This window comes from Meleagris gallopavo, chromosome 19 (genome assembly GCF_905368555.1).
Source record: "Meleagris gallopavo chromosome 19, MGAL_WU_HG_1.1, whole genome shotgun sequence".
Classification (NCBI taxonomy): domain Eukaryota; kingdom Metazoa; phylum Chordata; class Aves; order Galliformes; family Phasianidae; genus Meleagris; species Meleagris gallopavo.
In genome coordinates, this window is record NC_139422.1 from 94454 (window position 1) to 121620 (window position 27167).

At 41.7% G+C, this 27167-nt stretch overlaps 1 protein-coding gene and 1 long non-coding RNA gene across 4 annotated transcripts; one reads left to right on the plus strand and one right to left on the minus strand.

The window, feature by feature from the left end:
• Positions 1–61: 61 nt before the first annotated feature.
• On the minus strand, positions 62–26617 carry ANKMY1 (ankyrin repeat and MYND domain containing 1). Of its 3 annotated transcripts, none has more exons than XM_085239128.1 (16): positions 26390–26617; positions 25672–25872; positions 22694–23130; positions 21517–21733; positions 20548–20712; positions 18275–18336; positions 16894–17065; positions 16384–16524; positions 14773–14934; positions 14012–14119; positions 12422–12553; positions 11561–11674; positions 10178–10343; positions 8692–8758; positions 6549–6703; positions 62–364 (listed from the first exon to the last, which is right to left on the minus strand). In XM_085239128.1, the coding sequence occupies exons 1-16, from the start codon at positions 26435–26437 to the stop codon at positions 210–212; spliced, it is 2502 nt and encodes an 833-aa protein (XP_085095254.1). In that variant the 5' UTR covers positions 26438–26617; the 3' UTR covers positions 62–209. The 3 variants fall into 3 exon arrangements, with proteins under 3 accessions (XP_085095254.1, XP_085095252.1, XP_085095253.1); XM_085239126.1 differs by having other exon boundaries at positions 25726–25872; positions 26390–26592; XM_085239127.1 differs by lacking the exon at positions 10178–10343 and having other exon boundaries at positions 26390–26592.
• Positions 5472–18487, plus strand: LOC104913643 (uncharacterized). Its single transcript, XR_014887214.1, has 3 exons — positions 5472–8557; positions 10227–10321; positions 12982–18487. It is a non-coding gene; the product is annotated as an uncharacterized LOC104913643 (long non-coding RNA).
• Positions 26618–27167: the final 550 nt, after the last annotated feature.

Below are 27167 nucleotides of genomic sequence, written 5' to 3' on the forward strand. Positions count from 1 at the left end.
GTGATTCTGTGAAGCATAACGTGGATGTACCCACATCCCACACGCGCCCATTCTGATGGTATTGAGCTCATGTGGCATCATGGAAAGATGCTTTCTCTTTATTTCCTCAAAGCTCGTCAGATTGTGTCACTTTTAATCTTATTAGAAGTGGCAGAAAGAAAATGGCATTCAAACTTGGCCACACAATAGTAAGTGATACTTGAAACGAGTCAGCCATTCTTCTGGTGAGTCTCTCTTACACCACTCCTAACCTTACCCTTTCTTCTACCTCTCTTTTCTTTAACTTCTCGTCCATTTCTGCAAATGATGTTCTTTTTCTGTCCTGCAGTGCTTGCAGATGGAAACATCTGAACTGTACTCTTCTCTGAAAATAAATAAATAAACAAAGTGAGCTTTGCTTTTTCTTTTTTTTTCTTTTTTTTCTTTTTTTTTCTTTTTTTTTCTTTTTTTTTCTTTTTTTTCTTTTTTTTTTCTTTTTTTTTTTCTTTTTTTTTCTTTTTTTTCTTTTTTTTTCTTTTTTTTTTCTTTTTTTTTTTTCTTTTTTTTTTTTTTCTTTTGGAACAATAAACTGGGTATAAGATTTGAGAATATTCCTATTTTGGCCCAAGTGCATTGTCAACAGACAACTGTCAGTCCACTGTACCTACTTATATACCTATAAACTTCCCAGCAAACTGACCACATGCAACTGATAACTTGCTGCTTCTTGTAAGCATCTTAGAAACTGCTAAAGCTGCTGCTAATACTGCTAATTAATTCAGGACTTTGTTGAACACTGAGTTTTCCTCACAAGGTACAAAATAAATGCTAATTGTATTATCCCACAGTTAGATGCACAGGAAGCAGAAAAAGGGAGCAGAAATCAGAGGCTCTTGGAGCAACAGACTGAATGGCTCAAACTGATGTAAGTTAGGGAATTTCACGTCTTTTTATATTGGAGAGAAGAAACAAAACAAAGAAACAAACAAAACTAAAAATAAATAAACCTTTTAACCTTGAAATTAACCAGAAAGGAACACAGTGTTTGAGAAGAAAAGTGTTTTTATTAGCAGTCCTCTCATCTAAGTAAGCCTGTATGTTTTAATTATCACTGTTACTTAACACAGATCTGGGACAAACACATTTAAAAATACAGCTGTAATTTTCCCATCAAAATGACCATTAACTGACATTCCCTCAATTTCTTACTGAGAGTGGTCACAGCCATAAGTAAGGCTGTCACATCCTCTTTAGCACCACTAGAACAGTGTGTAAAGGCACTTCAGGATACACAGGGGATGGACTACACTGTCAATGGTTAAAGGGGATGATTCTCTTTTACATAAATCTACAAATTATCATGAGAAAGATGCCAAACAACTGTGTGCAGTGAGGTCTATTTGGTTGGGCATTTGAGTGGACACCTTTACCAAAAACATGGCAGATGGAAAATGCTTTATACAGCTCCAATGTTTAAGAATTGTTACTATACATGTATTAAAATTTAGTTTTTTTTGTTTTGTTTTTTAAGAATGAATTGTAATTACTCTGTGAGGTAGGAGAGGGTTGTTCCGCTTTGATTTCAGTTACAATGTCTTGGACAATTATAAGAACCGCTCCAAACAAAACATTATTGGGCAAGTTGAAAAATGTTGAAATAATTTTCTGGATCTTATTCTCCTTTTCTTGGTGGGGAAAGTAACAAGTTCACTAGAGAGTTCTTGCTCCTCTACTCCTTGAAAATGTAATTTGCTGTTGGATGGATTATTTCAGGTTTGTACAGCACCAGGATTCACCTCTCAAACTGGGGGTAGTGTGCTTTGCAACTGTTTTTCTGCATCTCCTTCAGAACATTTTATAACAGTAATCAGTTCTTTAGATATAAATGGCTCTAGTGTGTGGCACCAGAGTCACCATTTCAAGTGTTCCCAAGGTGATAAAAGACTGAAAGTATCAACCTGTCACTATCAAACTATGAACAACAAGCATTTCACACTCTGCTGCTACAGTACATCAAACCTGGACCTGTCCTTCGTATTTCTCTTCATTCCACCATTCTATCTGTATGCTTTCTTGTCTTCCTACTCCCATTCATATCTCATTTCTTTCTCATCACAAAACACAGTATGATTGAGGTCAGAAGAGGCCACTTGAGCTGGCTGCCCAGGGCTCTGTCCAGGTCAGGGTCTGATGCCCTCTCAGGATGGAGACTCCACAACCTCTCCACACAACCTGTATCACCATTTGTCCACCTTGACAGTAAAAATGTGTTTTCTTGTGTTCACATGTCATTTCATGTGTCTTGTGTTTCCATCACGTCTGGTCTTGTCACAGTGAAGAATTTTTCATCTTCATTAACCACTCCTATCAGGTATTTCTACATACTGATGAAATCCCACTACATCTTCCTCACGTTCAGGATGGTGAATCTCTCATCTCTCAGCCTCTCATCACATGACAGACACTCCAAGCCATTAATCACCCTAGTGGTCCTTTGCTGGACTTTCTCCACTAAGCTCATCCTTCTTGCACAGAGGAGCTCAAAACACAGACACCATCACCCCAAGAGGATTTCAGCCATGCTGAGCAGGGGGTTCTCCTCTCTCAACATCTGGTGATGCATTTTTTCCCAACGCAGCCCAGGTATGTTCTTGGCTTTCTTTGCTGCTAGCTCCTGGTCTGCTTATCCAGAATGGCCCCAATGTCCTCAGAGCTGCTCTCCATCTGGTCACCCCTCTGCATTTATCGGATCACGGAGTTGTTCCCCCCCCAGATGCAGGACTTTGCATCTTCCTTCGTTGAATTTCATGAAGTCCCTCTCTTCCTGTTCCAGTAGTCTGTCCAGGTCCTTCTGACTAGCAATGCACCCATTTAGATTGGCAGTCACTCTTCCCAATTTTATCATCTACATCTACTTGCTGAAGGCACACACTCTCACTGGTGCCATTAACAAAGATGTTAAATACTATTGGCCCCAGTGTCTATGCCAGGGGTACAGTGCTCCATCCAGACTGTTTGACACTGGTCACCACACTCTAAACCCAGTCATTTTGTCAGTTTTCAGTCCACCTTGCTGTCTACTTTTCTAACCCAAACTTCAACAGTTTGTCTGTGAGAAGACTGTTTGCTACAGAAGACAGTGTCAAGAGCCTTAATAAAGGTGAGGTAAACAACCTCCTCTGTTTTCCTCTTGTCCATCTCTCAAGCTCACTGTAAGAACCTATCAGGCTGGGTAGGTGTGATTTCCCACATTAAATCCTTGCTGACTGGAAATCCACACATCTGGAGATTTTCCAGCATTAGCTGGCTCCACAAGCTTCACGGGGATTGAGGGTGACTACCAGTACTCTCCTCCCTGAAGCCACATCATTCCCTTTATTCCTCATCATTCTTTTCTACGTCAGTTACTTCTTTCTAATCCTATCTGCCTTTACCAGTATTTCTTCTGCTTCTATTACTACAGCCCTAATAGCCATTATTCCTTCTATTCTCACTGTTGTGTTCTGTTCCCCTCCCTTTCTTCTCCCTAATTTCCCTGTTTTTTCTTGGCTAATCCCAATCTATTCCCTATCATTCCCTATTTCCCATAATCTTTTATTCCCACATATCTTTGCATATGCGTTTCTATCTATGGCAAGAATGCACACAGAATAGCTTAGTTTGGAAAAGACTGCTACAGTAGAAATGCTGAGTCACAGCCTGAAGCAGTGATTGAGCAGCTAGTGGGAAAGCAGGGCCAAAGGAGCTCAAACTGCACGCAGTGCACCTGAGTGACAGAAGAGATGAAGCCGGGACCCACCCCTTCCCAGACCTCATTTAAGGGTTGGAAGTGGAGTTAAGATCTTGCTGGAGATCCCTGCATATTTGAGGCTATCTGAAGGTAAGCAGCTTCTTTCCTTTATTTCTGTGTTCATAGCTGTTGCAAATCCTCACTTTCTGCAGTCTGGGAATTTGCTGCTCTGCTATCATTATTGCATTTCCATTGTGTTACAACTGAAGATCATGAACTCCAACCTACAGCACTGCCCGATCTACCACTAACCCATGTCCCTAAGCATCACATCTACTTGATGAGACTCTCATTTCTCCTGAACAGATGGGATCCCATCTGCTGTTCCATCATCCCACCTGGTGATCCACTGAACCCCTTTTGTTGCTAGTGAACTGACATGAAGCCCAGTAGAGGCTGCCAGCTGCTTCAGCTCCACATTTCTTTGTGCAACACATTTACTTTCTGTCATGCCTTGCTATTTCTTGCCATTTCTTTGCATTTCTTTCTATTCCCCATCACTCTTTTCTATTCCTATCTACTCTTTGCCATTTCCTTTTATTCTGTCATTTCCTATTGTCTCTATTTACTGTCTGATGTTTCTTCCTATTTCTGTGCATTAAATAGCATTCCCTATCATCTCTGCCATTCTTTCCTCTACCATTTCTTTCTATGTTCATTTCCTATCATTACTGCCTGTATTCTGCTCCTTTCTACTTCATGCCATTTATTTGTCTTTCTATACCCTGATGTTTCTTCCTGGATTATTTTTTTTCTTAGGTTCTCTTTCATTTCCTGTCTTTTCCCACTTTTCCTTTCTGCAGAACACCTTTGTTTCTAGCAGGATTCTCTATTTGATGTTTGCCATACAGCTCTACTGCTGACACACTACATTTTTAAAGACAAAGTAATACAACTCTGTTTTCTAAATTAATTAATGTATTTTTTCCTGTTCAAGTCCTTCAATGTACAGCACCCATATTACCCTCTATTCTCTCCACTGAGAACTCTTTCAGTATGTTCACAGAATCACAGAATCGTAGGGGTTGGAAGGGACCTCCAGAGATCATCGAGACCAACCCCCTGCCAAAGCAGGTTCCCTACACCAGTTCGCACAGGTAGGCGTCCAGGCGAGACTTGAATATCTCCAGAGAAGGAGACTCCACAACCCCCCTGGGCAGCCTGTTCCAGTGCTCCGTCACCTCACCTGAAGAAGTTCTTACGCACATCTGTGCAGAACTTCCTATGCTGCAGCTGATGTCCGTTTCCCCTCGTCCTGTCTTTACACACTGCAGAAAAGAGTCTGGCCTCGCCACTCTGCCCCCCACACCTTACATATTTATAGGCCTGTATCAGGTCCCCTCTCAGTCTTCTTTTCACATATTTTGACAATACATTGATCTCGGATGGGAAGAAACCCCCCCCAACATGGCTGTAAGCATCACACATTGCACTGTAGTTTTCCTTATGCCAAACTGTCCATTATATATATCTATATGACAAAAGTAAAACAACAAGAAAAACCCATCAACTTAGGTAACCGATTTTCTTCAATAACATTTTCTGTTTGCTTTATCAAAAGTAAAGAAGAAGGACTGTAGGAAACAGGGAGAACTTGGGCCAAATGAATGTCAGTGGGTTACAGGGGAGCCAACAGTCACAACTCAATAGTGAAGACCCATCATCTCATTCATACAGCCTCCAGCTGCTGAGGGTAAGAAATGCTGTCTAAGCAATAATGCAACACTGAACAAATTAGACTTAGCAGCACTTTGCCAAATACATTTTTGCAGAAAGGTATGGATGCAGACTTCATTTATGAAGAAAGGTTAAACTTCTTGTTAGTCTGTGAGCTTTAGCAAACATTTAAGCTTTTTATATTTTAGGAAAATTCTGATTTATTTATTTATTTATTTATTTCAAATCAGAATCTTTAAATAGAAGCAACATATTCCCATTTAATTGGTAAAATCTGTTATTTGTGGCCTTGGCTGTAATTTATCAGACCTGCCCAGCATTCTTCAACTTTCTTTGCTACCACTGCAGCAGCTTTGAACACAGCACATTCTGCTTTGAACACCACTTTTCTTCATTATCATTTAATTATTCTTCATCGTTATTTTGAGGATGAAGAAAAAATTTCACTGATTGTAGTATCATTCCATTCTCTTGCTTTGACCATCTCATTTTGTTTGTCAAGTTATGCCACTATCTTACAAAAACTGCTAAAAGATACCCAGAGCCCCATCATGGTAAGCAAATCCATCTGATGTTATTTATATCTAGTACAAAGGTTTTAACTGTATTCAGACTACTTAAAAGTCTCATCTTAGACAGCCTCTAAAAGACAGATCACTCACAGGATGACAGTAATTCTGTATTTATCCTCATATTTGACATATTTCCTCATTCACTCAATGTGAGCGTCTGCTAAAGCAGAACAATTTCATATATACAGATAATGAGCTCATCTCTGTCATCCCTGGAGGTGCCCTAGGCCATGGATGGGCCATGGGCAGCCTGAGCTGCTGGGGGGCAGCCAGCCCACAGCACAGGAGTTGGTGCTGGGTGTTCTGTATGGTCCCCTCCAACCAACCACCCTGTGATTCTGTGCCAACCTTCTACTGCTTCTGTTGTGGGTTTGTGTAGTCTTAAAGCTTGTAGTTTTCCAAAACATTCAAGTGAATGTTCTTACTTAAATTCTTTCATTTGAATAGTTCATTCAAAGGAAGGCATGCCCAGGTTATTATTACATATACCCAAACCACCATGCTGACACAGCAATGGTGGTTAAACCTACCCAGCAATCCTGAGCACTCACGACTGTGTCGTTCATTCCAGGATTTCCTTCTGCAAGCCTCACTGCAGGTAAAGACCTCATAACAATGTTTGCAAGGTGACAGCTGGACACCAACAGAACGTCCGCACTGATAGCAGTATTTAAAGATGGGCAGCCTGCAACAAAGATACTTGTCAAAAAAAAGTACATTATTGTTCTTTTTAGCCTTATTCCTGACAATTATTCTGAAGCTGAAATATAAAACAAAGAATACTTGGACTAAGGCTGCTAGTGGGACTGGGAAGCAGACTGTTAGATCTAATTGCAAGCTGGGCTCTGCTCTTACAGGTTTTTTAAAAATTTAGGAACTCTTTACAGCACAGAACTCCTTAGCATGACCTGTCCAAGCCAAACAGTTCTGTGTTTGTGAAATCTGACAGGACCAGATGTAAGATAAAGCCGAAACTATTCATGCGAAACCTTTCATTCCTGTGATACAATTTTCTTAAAAGCTAAGATACATCTGAATACATCATAGCTTTCACAGGCAATACTGAATATATTTTATATGCTACCAAATTATTACAGCCTTCCAGCTATTTGATACAGTCTCTATTAGATACACTGCTTTATCGCTGCACAGCAGCAGCAGGCTGCTCTAAGACTTCACCTCTGTCAGTCAGTCATTGCTGAATTTGTAAAATCTTTGTGTGCTTTAACCTTCCAGATTTTCTATTAGTTCGTTTTATGTCACACATGTCCAACCTGCTGGCTTGCCTGGGCCACGCTGATTGAAGAGGAATTATTTGGGGTCACATATAAAATACATAGCTTGCTCCAAAAGTAATGCCTCCTATTTATTTCCTGGGAATCTACAACAGATACAGTGAGCACAGTAACACTGTTTGATAAAGCAAATTATCAGTTATAAAACAGAAATTTTCAACATAGTCACCACCATTAGTTCTGCATTTTTACCAGTGATGAACAAGAACCTGTATGCTGTGTTTGTATAAACCTGCACCGGCAGAGGTGACCACTGTCACTGCCACCACTGCTGAAACACACCACCCACCCCTCACTGTGCTCACATCCACTCTTTGGTCTCCATCAATGTTCACCAGCATCAGTGAATGGCACCCATTGATATTTTTTCCACATGGAATAATTTAATGACTCCCTCTGCTCCATACACACTCCCATGTCATGCACCATTCTGTCACACTGCCCCTCTGCTGCCATCTGTCACACAGCAGCAACACAACGGGATATTGGTGGGAAGGTTTGGCCTCTGCTGCCATCTCACTAACGTCTGTTTCTGGTGTTGTAGGCCAACATCATAAAACAGGAGGCAGTACTTTCGGAGCAGTACTCAGATGTAATCTAAAGTATATGAGCAACAGAATTTGGTTTTTTTATTAAATCATAAAATGAAAAAGCTACAAAGCAGTAAAACCAGTGGGACATATGATCTTGTTTTTCTGAAACTAACACGTCAGTTTGGTTCAGTAGCAGTGGCTGCAGTTCTCAGTTAGCTCTCTTGGTCGTCAGAAATTTTTAATCCCATTTTACTCTTCTTGTACCCTTGAGAATAGCTATTCAAATATGTACTGACAAAAAGCAATGACATCAATAAGGTTGATTATGAAGTGGGGGGTATTTCTCTCTGGTAAGAGAGGGCTTATAACATTCTGGTAAAGAGATGTGATCAGATTTTTCTTTCAGTTGAATATCTGATTGCAAATCTACACATTCCATTTGAAAATTTGCATGTCGTGTGTTCATGTCAACTGAAAATGGAGTTGCAAATATACAAAAAAATTTTCTTGACTCTTGAAACATCTCAAATTCCTGTATCAAAATGGAAAGCATGGCTGCATATTTCTTAGCATTTGCATGGTACTCTATGGTACTGATGATTCAGTTTAAAAGATGTAGATATGCTGCTTCCCACAAGATGACTGAATATTATGCCAACTCTTGCGGTGGAGTCTGAAGATGGAGTGATGTGATCAGGACAGAGAAAGAAGGTAACTGCAGCTGATAAGACTGGTTAGATGAGAGAAAAATTATAAAAGACAAAAATGGCAGTGCTTGGAAAATATCAGGCCTTGTTATTTTTGACTAAGAACAGTAAATACTTGCATGCATATCTCTGTCCTACCTTCCCTGTTCCTCATCATGGTTCCTCTCTTTTTTCTTTGAAGCACACACACGAATGGCTGAATCCACTACAACAACATAACAGAGAGGAGACCAAAATCAGTGTTCCAACTAGAGAAATAGAATATTAGTCACAAAATCAACTTTCGTTAAAAATTCGGGGCACCACACACGACTAGGTGAACTGTCCACTGCATAGATCTCGAAGATACTGAATACAATGCATCTTCTGTCAGTGAATCACAGAATCACTTAAGTTGGAAAAGACCCTGAAGATCATCAAGTCCAACCATCCAATTAAACTCCTAAGTCCATCACTAACCCCTGTCCTAAACATCACTGCACTGTTCTTAATACCTCCAAGCACAGTGACTCCACCACTTCCTCAGGCAGCCTGTTCCAATGCCTGATAATCCCTCATATGAAGAAATTCTCCCTGATATCCCACTTAAACCAAACCTGGCACAACCTGAACCTATTTCCTTTGCGTCCTATCACTTACTGTGTGGGAAAAGAGATCAACCCCCACCTCACCACAACCTTCTTTCATGGAGTTGTAGAGACCCATAAGGTCTCCTCTGAGCCCCCTCTTCTCCAAACTAACCCATTCCAGTTCTCAGCCATTGCCCATAGAACTGTGCTCCAGAGCCCTCACAGCTCCATTGCCCTTCTCTGGACGTACTCCAGGGCGTCAATGTCTTTCTTGTAGTGAGGGGCCCAAAATTGAACACAGTACTCAAGGCACAGCCTCACCAGTGCTGAGTACGGAGAACACCTGGGCACACTGCTGTCTCACGTTCAGCCCCAGATCCTTTTCCTCCATGCAGCTTTCCAACCACTCTGCCCAAAGCCTGTAGCGATGCATGGGGTCATGGGGTTGTTGTGGCCAAAGTGCAGGACTTGGCACTTCCTCCTGTTCAACTTCATCCCACTGGCCTCAGCCCAGCAATCAGCCTCTGAGTCAGCCTCTGAGTCCAGATCTCCCTGTAGGGCCTTCCCTGCAAAGTTTGTTACTGCAAAGGTTCAGATGTCACTTTCCAAGTGTGATACATCTGCCTCAAAGACTGGTATCAGGAGATTATAAGCCTCAGAAAACATTTGAGAACTACTGAGGAAGACCACTTAGATCATCATAACTTGTCATTCATTGTCACTACTCTAATTAATACATTAATTAGAGCATTAGAACAAAAGAGACGCTAGGAAAGCAAGCTCCCTCAATCACTTGTTAATAAATGGTAATAGATCTTCTATAGGAATCTACCAGGTAGCAACAGACAGGCACTAAGCTCATATTGAAATTTCTTTCTCCGTGCCTTTGTTGTTCTCTTTGGCGTTTGCAGGAACCCCAAACATTCTCTTTACCAAATATGTAAGCACAGTTTTCACCGAGTTCCTTTTTCAGACAGCAAAACTGGAAATAAATTTCTCTTCACGCCTGTTGATGCTACCCTTAATCTTGAAATACTCTTAAAGCTTGAACTAACATTTCTTGGATCTTCTCAGCTCTTCTTGATCCCACTCTTTCTCTTTCAGAGTGACACGCTCACGGAGCTTTGCCGTAATGTGCTCTAGCAGTGCCTGGCGTGTTTGAACAACTTCCTGCTCAGATGCTGACAGCATGTGGTATGGTGTGTTAGCAATTCTCCTGTCCTGAAACATAGTATGAGTTAATCCACTCAAGTATGGGAGCATTAAATCTAATGCAATTTTCTCAAAGTTAAACCAAGCCATTCCAAAAGCACAGCACTGTCCCTAATAGATCCTGGCTAGGAGCTTCACCTGTGATAAGGGGCACGGGACATGTCCAGGTCTGAAGTTGTGGTTGTTGTGCTTACCAGTTTGGCGAGTACTCAATAAGTCAACTAAGAGTTTTCAAACGTTTCCTTAAGGTGGAAGCTGCCCTCATCTTGCAGAGCTCCTCTCCCAGCACCTGTCAAAGTGCTGAGAAGCTTCCTGGAAATGGAACGACATCTAGAGGGCGCTGCTTGCCCACTGTTACAATGTTTCTCCATAAAAAAGCTATATACATATATATATGTGTGTGTGTGTATATATATACATATCATAGGAATAAAGGCAGAATTGCTTCCAATTGGAACCATCAAAGAATCCTTGGCTTTTTCAAAGCTTGTATTCTGAAACAGGTAAGTCCAGGAAAAAAAGAATCCGGCAGAAATGTGTCACAGCAAGATTAGTTACCGCTAGCTTTTACTACGTAAAATCCCTTTTGAAAGGAACTAATGAATTACTGAGTTTCACTCTATTTCACGTATGTAGTAAAAAAAATAAATTCATTTTGTTTAGCAAATATACTTAAAATATGTTATAGATAATATACAACATACATATTTTAACATATGTTTTATTTAATTTATTTTTTAAATTCATTATTTTAAGGTTTGATTGATAAGGTATTTTCATAGCTTGTAACTTCAAATTATTATCATGAATATATACTATATGTTATTATTATGTATACATATAATATCATGTTATATATAATAATCATATATATATAGTACATCACAATACCTTCTCCTGATTTCATTGTAGCCTCACAGAAACAGATGTGACATTTGTGTTTAATTTCTCAATTTATTATTACATTTACCTTTTCCAATTCAGTTCCAAATGGAGTGTTGCTATAATTACCTGCACAGGCAAAATGCTTAAGAGACACTCAGACTTGAAATGGTGAATAGTTCAGAAGCAATGAAAGGTGTCTCACGACAAATGAAAGGAGAAAGCAAATTTCCAATGAGCATTTTTGAAGGCTGCCCTAGGCAAATTGTGAGGATGAAGCAGACCACATATCTGAATGGATACAAAGAACACTGCATTTTTCAAGACAGAAACATAAGTCATACCTGATAATATTTATAATAGGCAAAGTCAACAGCAGTTCCCACAGCTTTTCTCTTTCCCTCCTGAAGAGTCACTGGTGCAAGGATATCTGCGCCAGCTTCAAGCAGCTTATCAACCTGAAGACAAGAAACCATTGCACATCCCAGCAAAAACAAAGCTTCCAAAAAAATCTCCTTCATGCTTTGTCTAAAGAGACAGGACTGATTAAGAGCTTAACATCTATTTGTGAGATTGCTTTGTGCATCAAACCACACATTTCTTCTGCTCTATTAAAGCTGTTCATCAACTGATGATCTAAACATGTTTTCTAAGTAAAGCCTTCTTGCAGGCAGTTACTATTTGTTTCTGGATATCTCAAAGTCCTGCATTCTGAATGAGATCAGCTCTGTGCTTTCTGGGGTGAGAAGAAAAGTTCCAACTTTCACACACCCAAACACTGCCATTGACCTTAACGTAGAGAGAAAGTGAACTCACCCTGAGTGGGATTCCATTACCCACAGTAACACAACACACCTCTCTCCACGTGAATGGTGTGTTTATAAACAAGGTAACAGTCAGATCTTACAGAGCTGTGGGTTCTACAATAATCCTATTTACCTTTAATGGAGTTTTTTCTTTTCTAAACCAAAAGGTTGTCATCCTCTTCACTCAAACATAAAAACAAATGGCCACACAAATACCCTGCTCCACAGGACAGAAATGGGCAGTGTTGGGAATACGTATATATTAACTGTTCTTTAAAAAAAAAAAAAAAAAAAAAAAAACTGCTTATCCATTAAAGAGAAAGGGAATTAAATGCACCTGATAAATATCATTGCTTTTTCTGAAGATAAAATTTAAAAAAAAAAAAGACATTTTCTCACCAAAGCAATCCTCTGTGCTGTTGTTCTCTGGTGTTCATATGCGGTACTGACAGCTGCACAGAGGGCACTTTTCACTGCTCCACTTAGTGGCAGATTTGGGTCAGCCCCATGTTTGAGGAGTTCAGCCACTGCCTGCAAATGAACATATGTAACATATGTAAATGTTACAAATTAGTTGCTGAGGTAACCATTTTTGACAGTTCGACAGTAGGAAAGTTAGATCCTAGCCACATCAACCAAGGCCCTAAAGCTTTACAGTACACTTGGAACATCTACTAGTATTTGTTACTGAGCTGGGACGTGCACTCAGCACTGGTAAGGCCACACAAAGTCCAGTTCTGGGTTCCCCATTATAAGAGACACAAAGCTCAAGGTGTACCTAATAATAGATATATCTATATTATTATACAAATATAATTTATATTATTATGTTGTTGTTGTATTATTATATTATTATATTATTATTATTATAATTTAAATGTATTTATCTATAAATAATAGATAATGTCTATAGACATTACAGACAATAATATCAATATCTTTTATCAATGTATTTTTAGACATTATCAGTGTGTGCACAATGAGGATGGATCCAGTGGCGTTCAGCACCAGGACAAGAAGCAACAGGCACAAATTGTAACAAAAGAGGTTCCATCTGAACATTAGGGAGTAATTCTGGGCTGTGCAGGTGCTGGAGCACTGGCATAAGATGCCAAGAGAAACTGTGGAGTCTCCCCACTCAGAGATCTTCATAAAACATCTGTAGGTGGTCCTGGGTATCCTCTTCTGTGTGTCCCTGCTTGAGCGGGGAGGCAGGACCAGATGTCCTGCAGAGGTCACATCCAACCTTAACCGTTCTGTGATTGTATGGCCACCTGGATACAGAGCTGCTGACCACATCTCTGACTGTGGCCATCCAGCTGACTCCTGATCCACTGTACAGTCAACCTTTCAAATCCATTGCACTCCAACTTACAGATGTGGATGCTGTGTCAACACACATACCTGCTTCATTACCTGTTTTGGATGTGCATCTTTTCTTGCACCACGGTGTCAGCTGTGGACCTGCTCCAGAATGGGCAGAGGAAAGTCAATTCCTTGCTCTGGGAAGATAGCTGCTAACTTCAGACACTGAATTCTACTGTGTGAACTACAAACCTTATTTGTGGAGTGCTAAGTCTCATTACAACCAAAATCATTTTGAAGTCTGATCATTGATCTTTTCACTTATCACCATATTTCACATATGGCTACATTTTTGTCTTCTACCCAAAAAGAAGTGTTTTGATATTTGGTTGAGTCACCCTGGGCAGGGAGATCACATGTAAGACGATTCTCACGAATTCATAAACATGAATACATTTATCTAAATATTAAGTCCTTCTGAATTCTACCCAAGTATTTATGGCTACCTCATACTGTAGTCATTTAGGACTCCTCTGTTTCAGCTCATGAAACACTCATGGGTTTAAAAGAAAATAAAAACATTATTCTTGCTAGAAATGGCAAGCTCTGTGTAGTTAGGCTATCAGAGAAGGCATACAGAAACGAGGAAGACATCAAAAACTGAAGATACTTTGAAATACTCACCAAGTCATTCCCACTGGCAATCGCTAAGGAAAGTGGCGAATGGCCGCTCCACAATGTGTTTGGATTTGCCTTATGCATTAAAAGGAGGCGGATAACATCTCTGGCATCCTTTGTAGGTAGGTGGCATGGAAAAAAGTAGAAATAGAACATAGTAAAGTCAACTTTTTAATATCAGATCAGCATCAGAATAATAGTGTAATTAATCAAACAAGCAGCAAAAAACACATTTAAAGCTTTCACATAAATTGTGCTGTTATAGTAGAATTACATATCTGTTTTCTTATGATTGAGAGCCCAAGCACAGTGGTGTCAAACATAAACAACCAGATTCCTAAATGTCATTAACTCTGCCACCAGAGGGAATATGTAGGTTTGGTTTTGAGGAAGTACATCTCCTCTCTCATAAACCATTCTCCAAGTGCATGCATCCTAAATTGATGACAAGAATCTTACAAAATCAAATTCACAGAGGTTAGCACATGCCAAAACTAAGACTGCCTAACTTCAAATTGGCCCTGTGGATGATAAAAGTTTATGGCCAATAAGAAATGGTAATTTGAGTAAAGGAGTTTCCCTTGTCAAATGGTACTCCAAAGTACCATTGTAAATAAACTTTTTCACCTTACACATGAATAGATTTATGATCTGTACAATACAGATAGTTCAGTAGGAAAAGAACTTATTCCTGGAACTCAATCACCAACCTTCACTGCCAAAGTTTGTTACTTAAGACAGCAGAACCTCACATGCTGTGCTCTTACCTCACTGTTACCCTCTCTTTCGCATGCAATATGCAGAGCACTCCTCCCACCTTCTTCTGGAACAGGACCATTATAGGAGGAAAAGTACTCTTGTGGTGGTCCTGCTTCATTTTTCAGTTGCCAAGTGACATCACCTGACAAGCTGGCTTCTTTGTCTTGAGGCTGAGAAATCAAAGTGAAATCATCTGCCTATTTGTAACAGAGCTTAAAGACAAGTTAACAAAAGTAAGCCTCTCTGGTAACTCATTGGTCTGATCTTAAATATAGATAAGACTCGCTCCCTACAAAATCCACTGCTCCCCTTATATATATATCTAGATTCGAGAAAGCAAATCTTACCTGCACAATGTCTGGGCATTCTGCAATTGAATAATATTTCTACTTACAGATAAAGTGTAGAAATACAAACTGAAAAAGCCATCTAAATCTCCCTGTGCTACACACATTCATATTAGTCCTTGTCACAGCCAAATAAATTTTATCAGACTAGTTACACAAGCTGACTCCTTTTTAAGTGAATGAGACCTGATGGTGTGCTAAGAAGCTGGACAATGTCATTACAAGACCCTGCTTACCTCTGAAGAGACATTACTGAGGACTTACAAAAAGTAAACACCACTCTTATCTTATGAGCAAGGCTGAAGGGAACTCCAGGCTGGACAGCCTCACCTCAGCATATGGGAAGCTGATAGAAAAATCTGAAAGGCCATCTCCAAACATATTCAGTATTGGGAGCAGTCAAAGTAGCTTTGCAATGGGGAGATCACACCTGACAAATACATCCTTCTACAATGAGATGAGCAGCTCAGTGAAAGATGAGAAAGCACTCACTGTTCTTTACCCTGACTTTAGCAAGGATTCAATACTGCCTTAGAGACAGAGAGGTGGTTTGTGATCAGCAGCATGACATCCAGCGGTGCTGTGCCCCAGGGGAGATACGAGGGCAGATACTATAGACACCCCTAGGGTAGATACTATAATAATGCCCTAATGACCTCAATGCTGGGACAGAGTGGCTGATGCAGCAGGCAGTGCTGCTGCTGTTCTGAGGGAATTGGACAGTCTGGAGAACTGGGCAGAGGGAACCAGTACACCATGGAGGCTGAACAGATGGAAATAAAACCTTCTAGAGCAGGACCTGGAAGTCCTGGTGGACAACAAGTTGAACTTGAGCGTACACGCACCCCTGCAGCATAGGTCAACAGCACCCTGGGCTGCATTAGAAAGAACCTTGCCACTGAACAGATTGTCCACAGAAGTTGCCCCTGGAGATACTCAAAAAACAACAGGTCGAGATACTGAGTAACCTGCTACAACTGATCCTGATTTGAGCAGGGGTATTGAACTACACAGTCTTCAGAGATCCCTTCCAATCTTTCAACTGTTCTTGTAATAAAAATCACATAATCACAGAATTTAAAGTAATATATCAAATAACAAATGCAAATCAATATTATCAACTTCACATGACTTTTTCTTGTTTTTTAAAAGCTAGTCCAGTAAAATGCAAAGACTTCTCTGCAAGAAGAAAGGAGGCTCAGTTCCTTCCTTATGTCCTCTGCGGTCTGAACTTGAACAGGTGAAAGGAGATGAGATGAGAGAGAAACTTACCTCGTCTGGACCATATACCTCATTTCCATCTTCTGCCCTTGCATCAAGATCTAGGGCAGAACTCAGGAGGTACTCCGTTATCTGGACTCCTTCCTCCCCAGGAATAGAGGCAGCTATGTGGAGAGGAGATAAGCCCCGGAACTGAAAACACAAACATAGCATTAAGACTCCTGGTTATCACAGAATCATAGAATCATAGAATGGCCTGGGTTTAAAAGGACCACAATGATCACCTAGTTTCAACCCCCTGCTGTGTGCAGGTCGCCAACCAGCAGCCCAGGCTGCCCAGAGCCACATCCAGCCTGGCCTTGAATGCCTGCAGGGATGGGGCATCCACAGCCTCCTTGGGCAACCTGTTCCAGTGAGTCACAAGCGGGACTCAAACAATTTTTTGTTTGAAGAACAATCTGTTCCTCAAACCATTGTTTGAAGAACAATCCAAGCTCCCTCTTCACCCATGCTGTGTCTCACTAACAGTCACAAACATTGTGAATTACAATCCAGTAACACCTTGGATGGAAGCCGCGCATCAGTCTTGGCTCCCTTTTCTAAGAGGAGTTTCACTGCCTTTGCATCAGCAGCTTTAACAGCAAAGAAGAGAAGGTGTGACGGGACCCAGGAGACATTCGGATCTGCACCTCGTCGAAGCAGCAGTTGGATTGTTTCCCATCTCTTCTGTTGCCTAAAGATGACATAAAATACCAGAATAACTTAGCACCTCCTAAGAAAAATTTTAAGAGCTACTACACTAAGATGAACCACAGGTAATAGAAATGAAAACTGCCACATTGCAGAAGCAGGACATGGCATCACAACTGCCCTACACCAACACCCAATATTATGACCTGAAGAGGTGTACCTCAGCCCTCTGAGCTAAAGGAGCAGTATGCAAAAGCAGTCCCTGTGATCATGAGGAGTCTTGCATGGGGACAGACAGGCAAAACTAGGCAAGATTCTTTCCACCTCCATCAGGTACTCACTTGTGACTTGTAAACACTGGAGTTTTTTTAAATCACAGAAATAGATTCCTGCTTCCTGGAAGGTTCTGGAAGGTAGATCCCACAAAAAAGCCTGACACCACCAAAAACATCTTTTTTTTTTTTTTTTTAAAGAAAGGCAAACATCACTTGGAAGTCACCCAGAAACTCTATTGCAAAGCATTCTCAGCAAAGACTCATCTTTTCATGGTATTAAATAAGTTTTGCTCAGCTCAGTGGATCTTTATATGCTAATCAACATCAGGTAATATACGCAATATTTCAGACAAGACTCATGGAAAGACGTGCCACAAAAGGAAGGAGTCATGGTCAATGTCAATCAGGAAGTTTCAATTTGGGATTTTTAAGATAGCAGAATTATCTACAGCAACATAAAACACAGCACAAAGATGTCATGTTTGGTGACTGCCAGCAAAACAGAAAGGAGAATGTGGCCTTTTCCAGGATACACATAGCAAAAATAGTTGGATCACATTTCAGTCAGTACAAATGAACAGACACTTGCATAAAACAACCATTAAGTTCATACAGAGTCAAGACTTCGAGTGAATTAATTATTTTCCTTCTTCACATCTGCACTACATTGCACATGGCCATTGCATACTTAGCAGCTTTTCACATTATGCTAACATGAAACCTTGTCTCACCCAAGCACGGTGCTCTTTGCTTCAGCAACACTTTTCAACTGCAGTCTCTCCCACTGCCAGCCTGAACTATTAGTGTATAAACAATTAGTGTCTTCTACCAGCATGAAAACAACATTTACCCATTTATACACACACAAAAAATAGCTTTCCCTGCAATGGATGCACCCTTCTGTGAAATACTATTACCTTTTTGTACAAAAAGGTTTATGAGAATTTGTCTGCTTACACAGTAAGTGCAAGACTTACTCTGAGGTTACGCTCTCAACCACACTGACTGCTTCTGAGGATTCTGATCGTTCGTTCCACTTCTACAGATCAAAAAAGAAAAAAGAGAAAAGAAAGAGGTTACAAAAATAAAATAAAAGCTGGGCAGCATAGAGTTATAATGGAATATGGTCAGAGAGATCTTTTAGAAGTAATTTGTAGTTAATATTAAAAACTAAGAATAATACTCAAACAGCTCAGTATTCTTCTTGCTCAACTTTCTTGGTGACTCAAGTACATTTAGAAGAGATAAAGCTTCCTCCACCATCCATCACCTGGCTCTAAAGAAAAAAAAAACTCTTTGAAATAAAAAAAGACACAGATTTTCAACATGCATTTGTTTGCATGAAAACTTTAAACTAGGAACTACTAAACTTGTGTTTCCAAATCTGCAGGTATTTAACATTTATTTAACAACTCTGTCAGTGACACGGACAGTGGGACTGAGCGCACACTCAGCAAGTTTGTAGATGACACCAAGCTGAGTGGCTGACAGCTCCATACCACAAAGTGCACCCTGATGTTCATATGGATCCTCCTCTGTCCCAGTTTGTGCCTATTGCACCTTGTCCTGTCCACAGGCAGCACTGACATGAGCCTGGAATCAGCCCTCTCTGCTCCCTCCCTGCAGGTATTTGTATATGTTGAGAAGATTCTCTCTGGGCCTCTTCTTCAGGCTGAACAATCTCAGCTCCCTCAGTCTCTCTCTACAGGAAAGCTGCTCCAGTCCCCTCATCATCTTGGTGGCTCTCCATTGAACCCTTTCCAGTATGTCCACGTTTCCCTTGTACTGGGGGCCCCAGAACTGGTCACAATGCTCCAGGTGCTTTGGACAACTTAATGTGGTGGTTGGCAACCCTGTTCTCAGCAGGTTTAAAACTAGATGATCTTTAAGATCCCTTCCAACCCATACCACTGTATGATTCAACACAGAAAAAGAAGTGAAAGCAGTGTGCATTTTTCTTGCTGAATCTCAAGAGACAGTGACAGGCACAAACAAACACAGGAAGATCCTCTCTCTATCCCAAATTACCTGGTGTTATCTCTAAAATGAGAGATAATAGTTTCACATTTATTTTTCTGTGAACCTTTGAGCACCTGTTGTATATTCATCTCTCACTTCCTTCTTCCTTTCCCATAAAAATATTGCGACTTTAGCAATCAACTACCACTTAGACATCCTCTTGTAACTGGAACAGGGACTTCAGAACAACCAAAGATCATAGAATCATAGAACCATTTGAGTCTGAAGGGGCCTTTGAAGGTCCCACTGTCAATGCCATTGATGAAGATGTTAAAGAGCACCAGTCCTGGTACTGAGCCCTGAGGGACACCACTTGTCACCAATCTCCATCCAGATACTGAGCAGAGACCACCACTCTCTGAGTACAATCTCACAAACAGTTCCTCGTCCATTGAACAGCACGCACCCCAAATCCAGATCTTCCCAATCTGGAGATGTTGCGAGGGACCATGTCAAAGGCCTTTCTGAAGTCCAGATAGATGGTATCAGTGTCTTTCCCCTTGTCCATCACAGAATGCCACAGGTAGGTGTTTGATTTCCGAGAAGTTTCCACAGGATATGGGCCAGTGCCTCTCTAGTTTAATTTGAACATCTCAGCACTACTCTTCCATTTTTGGCCTCCACTGAAATACTTCCAACACCACACAGTTTCTACTTGCCTAGTCCCCCTTCTTATCCATTTTCTCATCCTGGCTGGTGACTACAGACACCCCTGTTTTCATTTTCTTTTTTATTCCCAGGTTTGCATTGTTACAAAAAGCATATTCCCAGATAAGAAGATTCAGAGCAGGTGTTTTTCTTTGCAGCAGATGGATTGGAGTTTTTGTTTTGTGATCCACCCCATAGCAATCAGACTTCTGATGAGCTTTTTACTTGCCATCTCAGTGATGTCAGCATGACTCCGTAGTACCAGGCAACCCATCTGTCTCCTATTGTTCTAATTACATTTTCGTAATTCCCACTAATTACTTCACTGCATCTTCATTGTCTGAAACACCAAGCAAACATGGCCTCACATATCTGTTACTGATACAGTGCCTTACTTTGCTTGCAGAGAAAGCTTGTTACTAAGCCAAGCCCTTTAGCTTCAGAGTCAGCAGTGACAGGAAAGATTACTACGCATCATTAGAGTGCAAAATAATATCATTTTTCCTACACAAAACTTTAAAAAGCAAGCTTACAGCCTGAGGATGTAATACACTATGTTTTGTCAGATTAGACAGAAACAAACCTGGTAACTGTGCAAGGTCCTCTCAGCAATATTACCCTTAAAAGATTCTTCTGGATAATGGAGAATAAAGCACATGGAGAGAGCAGATAGTCCTTCATCGCTACACTTATTCACATCAGCCCCATTATCAAGAAGTAGATTCACAATATCACAGTGAGAATGAATCTGTGGAGGGGAAAAATCCATACTTGTACAATTCCAGCTTTAGACATTGAAAGAATTGACAATAGCTTTTAAGTAGTGCTTTACACTGTTCAGCTAATTCAAATGTATATTTCCCACAAAATAACATATACAATATAGAACTATGTGTTACAGAGTTCAAATTATGCATCTTTCAGCTAAATTCTGTCCTCAAGTACACCCTTCCCCTTTTTTCTTCCTTCTTTCTGAGAATGAGAGAGGATTTATGTAAAGAAGGAGACTAAAATTGACCAAGATATCTACAGAAAAACAGTGTTCTCCATTATTATTTTGATTTTGCTAGCAATTTGTAATGAATGCCAAATATTCCAGTAGCTGAAAAGGGCATGAATAAAAAGATTAGGGGTGGATTTCATGCCCTTCCTACAATTGAAGTTGTGCATGCATGGATTCTAGCCACTGTCACTTCTCAGCAAAAACAAAACAACTCCACCTGACTCTGATTTCAGCTAGGAGAAGAAATAAGGGCACAGTTCTATCCAAGAATGTAGGTCCAATACATGGTCATAACCTGAAATAAAACCTAACGTTTGAAGCCACCTCTAATAAGCCCTCTTAATGAAGAGCTTCCTTTAGATTATTTATTTACAGTGGGGTTTGGCATGATACCAATCATTACAGGCACTACTCATGCCACACCTCTTTTCTGTTTTTCTTGTTTACTGAGCATTCCTTTCATGTTCTGTAACAAAACAGGACCCACGTGTTGTTCAGCCTACAATAGCAGGAATGTTATCGTGTAGTAGAACCATGCTTGGGTCTTACAGCAGCAGCAGCAAGTGCAGTGTATCCCTGTTTATCAGCTACATCTGGATGAGCAAATCCATTCCTCAGAACTGTACAGACTCCATCAAAATCTCCTCTTGCTGCCTTCTGAATTAACTGCTCTGAGGCAAGTTCCCTGGGGCCTGGATGTCCATAATCACTGCGGACTCCTCTGAGAATGAGCCTCATATCTGAAGAGAACTCTGCCTGACAGTGCCTAGAAAAAAGAGTGAAAAAAACACTGCACATTTAAGCACGTAGGTATTCCTTGACCACAAGGGCAGTTCAAAATGTGGTGGTAAGAAAGATGGACAAATCAGACCAGCAATCATTTTAAGATCTATTTCAAACAGCATAAGCTTGCTGAATGCAAACCAGAGTACAGGATGCTGGTAGCAGCATGTAGACTGTAACTGAAGAGGAGTTCAAATATCCAGCCATCAAACATCTACTAAAAGAAGGAAACAAAATCTAACTCCCAATTATTTCAATGAACCAATTAGTTATACACACTCATTACATCAGTTTACAATTAAATTTCCATCACTTGCAGTAACTAGGACTATGAAATATGCATATGCAGCCTGTGTTTCCATCAACAAAGCAAAAAGCAGATACTCTGCCTGCCCATGGAGTACTCCCATGTACAATACAAAGTTAGCTGTTAGCTGCTAGCTGTAGCCTAGCTGCAGCATATTTTGTATTGCCTTGAGGAGAACAAGAGTCAGGATGACCTCTAAAAGGTATCAGTGGCCAGATTTCCAGTTCTTTTGAAAATCTGACGCCGTTCTCCTTCATATTTACATCTTTGCAGAAAACACTGTGCTCTCAAAAGAGATGTGGTCGCCTCTCGCAGGTCTCTACAGCCTTTGCCTCCCTGTTGCTATAAAAACTGGACTTCCAGGGATTCTTCACAAGCAAGTAATGAGACTAATTTTACAAAATAGCCAGAAGAAAATCAAGGCTTAACTTAAATGAATGACATTTAATTTAATTTGTGAGTTAAGAGATGAATATATTATTTGTGGTTTTGTTTAAGAATTCAACTTGTAATCTCAAGGCCATTAAAAAACATCTGGTGCACTGTATTCATGCAATATAAATTTGAAAATAATGAACATTTGTAGATAAAAAATGCTAACAATCCGCATACAATAAACAAATCATCAAGTATTACCTGTGCTTATAAGCATGCATTTGTATCCTAACTAGCAAAGGAGTTCCATTTGCAATAGGCCAGGGGTCTTCTTCAGGCAGCTCTTTGGTGTTCTCGAAGTAATGAGCATCACAATCTTCCAGGAAAGAGTGAGTCAAGGTAAGATGATCCATGTTACAAGAATATGCAAGAACTCCTTCAGGGAAAATATCCTTGTCATCAAAAGGAAGATGTTTGTAGCTACGGAGGAAAGGATCCTCCTTGACAGAAATACACTTCTTTGGAGAACTGTCATCAAAATATCTGTAATGTTCCGGATAATCCAAGACAGAAAAAGAACCAGGTACTTCAGTACACAGTTTAATGAGATGATTTGCAAGCCACAAGCCAATGTCCCGACAGCCATCTGGATAGCTCTCAATCCCTGGTCCAAATCGCTCATCAGATTTGTACAGCCCCTTGGGAAACAAGTAAGCTCATTAGTATCAGTCAGAGATCAAACACATCATACAACAGTCTGTTGGTACAACTGATCTGACTAGTTCTGACCCTGCTGGACCAGTTCCTGTTGACGCAGCAATAATAGCTGAAGCCATTCTGAACTTCAAAGCCCCCACATTCACTTGGGTACATTCAGTGGCAAGCAAATCTACAAGCTCACAAGCAATGGAAGGCCCCTAACAGTGCAATACAATGTTTAGACTAAACTTCCTGACCACTTTGTGCCCAGCCAAGATTTTCTTTTAATTTATTCAGTGAGTAAATGGGGATCCATTAGCCAGGCCAGGATAGATTTTCATTTAGATTTTCCAAACAGAAACCAAGCACATCTGATACACATCTGCACTGACATGGAAGATAGAACTGATAGCAGTTTATTTTCTTACAGTGGTAACTAACTGTAGTCTTGCAAACATGGTAGGAGATACCAACAGAACAGACTTGATCACAAAATACTAGAGGAGAGGATATTTAATCTTCCTACAACGGTACCTTAGTTTGGCTGTGACACTATGGCAGGGAAGTGTAAGGTCTGATGGAAAATCTCCGAGAACTGTTTCAATGTCTCCATCACTGGAGCACTGCTTAGCAGAGAAGAATGAACAGAAACTATGTTCTTAGCTGGCAGCTGCAATAGGGAACCAGAAGTGCTTGTTGAAGAGCACGCAGAGTACATCAGAGGATGTGGATGGCTCTACCCTCATGCAGACCTGAGCAAATTCCCCTGTTCCAAGAGACACTTACATGACCAACGTGATAAGGGACAGAGCCTCTGTGACCTCTGACGCAAATGGAGAAAAGGGTCAATGCTACACTTCCATGCAAGTGCAAAAGTTGAATTCCCCCTATTCCTACCTTGTATGCAAACTACAGATGCAGATCTTTATCAGTGACAGACACTGGAATCAAGTACACCCTCAGCACTTGATTCCAGTGACAACAGCAAGCTAAGTGGTACAACCGATACAACAGAAGAAAGCGATGCCATCCAGAGGGACCTGGACAAGCTTGAAAACAATGTAAACCTAATGAGGTTCAACAAGGCTGAGTGCGGGGTGCTGCACTTGGGTCGAGGCAATGCCAGATATGAGTACAGATGGGAGAAGAACTTGAGAGCAGCCCTGCAGAGAAGGACTTGGGGGTCCTGGTGGACAAAGAGCTGCACACGAGCAGCAGTGTGCGCTCGCAGCCCGGAAGGCCAGCAGCACCCTGGGCTGCACCAACAGAGGGCTGGCAGCGGGCAGGGAGGGGATTGTCCCCCTCTGCTCTGCCCTCGTGAGGCCCCATCTGGAGCACTGCGTCCAGGCCTGGGGCCCCCAGCACAGGAAAGACGTGGGGCTGTTGGAGCGGGTCCAGAGGAGGCCACCAGGACACTCAGAGGGCTGCAGCACCTCTGCTGCAAAGACGGGCTGAGGAGCTGGGGGTGCTCAGCCTGGAGGAGAGCAGGCTGCGGGGAGACCTCACTGCAGCCTTCCAGTTCTTAGAGGGAGCTTAGAAACAGGAGGGAAATGAACTCATTACATGGGTAGACAGTGACAGGACAAGGAAGAATGATTTTAAACTAAAGGAAGGGAGATTTATATTAAACATCAGGGAAGTTTTTCGCTGAGAGGACAGTGAAGTCCTGGAACTGTTGTCCAGAGAGCTGTGGGTGTCCCAGCTCTGGAGATGCCCAAGGCCATGGATGGACCCTGGACAGCCTGATCTACTGTTTGGTCTAATGGTTGTCTGCAGCTGGGGGTTTGGAACTCAATGATTGTTGAGGTCCCTTCCAACCCTACCCATTCTATGGGTCTATGACTTCCCTTTAATTTAGCCCAAGAGAATCTCAAAATCTCAACAATCCTGATCTGATCGGGTTGTGACAGCATTACCAAACTGAAGCAGCCTCGTGCCTCTGCATCATACATACTGCTCAAGGCAGGCTCATCCTGAGTTGCCACAATACCAAAACGTCTATTTGGAGTAAAACACAACAAACTGTCTAACTGTAAAGAAACATGAGAAAAGTACTATATATGTATGTTGTATGTATGTACAAACTAAGAATGGCTATGATCTGAAGCTTCTCTATTTGCCTCTTTAAATGGTATGTTATATATTGAAATTAAAACTCTCCCAAATCCATAATTAGTAATACATAGTCAATATTCAGAAAAAAATGTATTGCTATTATTGATCAACTCCCATTGAAAAGACTACACAACAGGAGGATTATTTCCCTCCACTTGAGGGTTTTCAGTAATACCTTGAGAGAAAACAAAGGAATGTAAGATTTTAGAAAACATCATATTTTCTCCTTCAAGATTTTCTTATGCAAAAGTTCAGTACAAAATAAGGTGAGCAGTTGAAAAGAGCACCGTAATTCACAGATCAAAGCATGAAGCTTTTCTTCTAAGCAAGAAAAACACTAAGAGGTTCAGAGAGATGTTTGGAAAAGAAAAAAAAAGAGAGAGAGAAACATAAAGAAAAAAGAAACTCAATTTTCCTGTACTTACACTGACTTTGAAAAGAGCAGAAGTCAAATGGTAGGACAGCGTTTCTTCCATTACCTGAAATGTTCTGCCATCCTTCCATTCCTGGGTCGCATAGCCTTCTACGTGGCCAAGATAGAACATTCCTTGGATTTGGGAGCCATCGGAACAGTAGCAAATGCCCTTTCCATGGCGATGGCTCACATAGAACTGCCCCACATATCTCTGTAATTCAGAACAGAGGAAAAAGGCAAGAATGATTTAACCTAGAGGACAGAAATAAGTAATTGTTTAGCTCTTACTGGACTAACAAGGGGCAGTGAACTGATACACGGAGAGATTTCAAGATCTCAAGTCCATTTTACTCACAAGCTTCAAAATTCAGGCAGAACTTGCCAGAATTGCCCCAGCCAGCAGCTAGCTGTTCCACCAAGCAGCATGCTGTACAGAGTCATCACGATACGACTTGAGACTTTTAAAAAAGCACAGATGATTGCTGCTCATCTGCACCTCCAACCCTGCACGAAGTCCTCAGCTGCCAGCTGCAGGTGAAGCCGCTGGAGACGAAACCTTTAGATACCACGTGCTTTATAATGAATACAACTGCTATTCCAGGACAGCACTTGCTCCTCATTAGCAAGCAGTGATGAAATTTCACATCACGAGTGACCAGTAATCATAGAACGAAAGGGGCCAACTGCTGCCATCGGCAGCTCCGGCAGCGCCCGCGGCCCGGCAGTACCTCGCAGTGCCGCCGCCGCTCCTCGGCCGCGCGCGGACCGTCCGCCATGGCGCCCCGCTGCGGCACGGCGCGTTGCCACGGGGACCGGCGGGGGGTCCGGAACGGTGCCGGCCCGTCAGCCTCAGAGCGGGGCCGGGCCGGGCCGCGGGGCGGTCCTGCGGGAAGCGTGCAGGGGAACGCGACGCAGAGGGAGGAGGCGGGGCGGCCCGAGCCGTCTGTGTGTGATCGCGCAAAAGGAAATAAATGGCTTCAAAATAAAGGAGGGGAGATTTTAGATCAGATGTAAGGAAAAAGTCCTTTGATGTGAGGGCGGTGAGGCACTGCACAGGTTGCACAGAGAGGCGGTGATGCCCCGTCCCTGCAGACAGCCACGGTCAGGCTGCTGGGGCTGTGAGCACTGCTGAGCTCTGGGTGTCCCTGCGCACTGCAGGGCGGGGACCTGGTGGCTGTAAGGTGCCCAAGGTGCGGCAGCTGGAATAGCACCATGTGTCTCACACAGCCTGTCCATCTTCCTCGGCCTGCTGTACGAGGTCCTTTGGGCCGGACCAGCTGGTGTGCAGGGAGGTTGTGGGTCCGGGCCAAGGTATCGGGAGGTCGGAGGCCTTTGGGTGTGCCTTGGGGGGACGTGCAAGTGTGCTGTGAGTGCAGCAACACAAGTTGGCATGGGCAGAAACCTTGGTGCAGCAGCCGGGCAAGAGGGTCTGGGGCTGGGGCTGCTGGAAGAGACTGCCTTCCCATTTCTGAATACAGCAGCATAGGCTTGTTTTGTTCATATTTC

Bases quoted from the DNA above. Each gene is read 5' to 3' on its own strand.
- ANKMY1 (XM_085239128.1), bottom strand. From the start codon at position 26,437: ATGGCGGACGGTCCGCGCGCGGCCGAGGAGCGGCGGCGGCACTGCGAG. The intron at 17,066-18,274 runs GTAAGTCTTGCA...TGTCATCTTTAG, and splicing joins GTTGAGAGCGTAACCTCAGA to GCAACAGAAGAGATGGGAAA. The intron at 8,759-10,177 runs GTTAGTTCAAGC...ATGTTGTTGTAG, and splicing joins GCTGAGAAGATCCAAGAAAT to TGGATTCAGCCATTCGTGTG.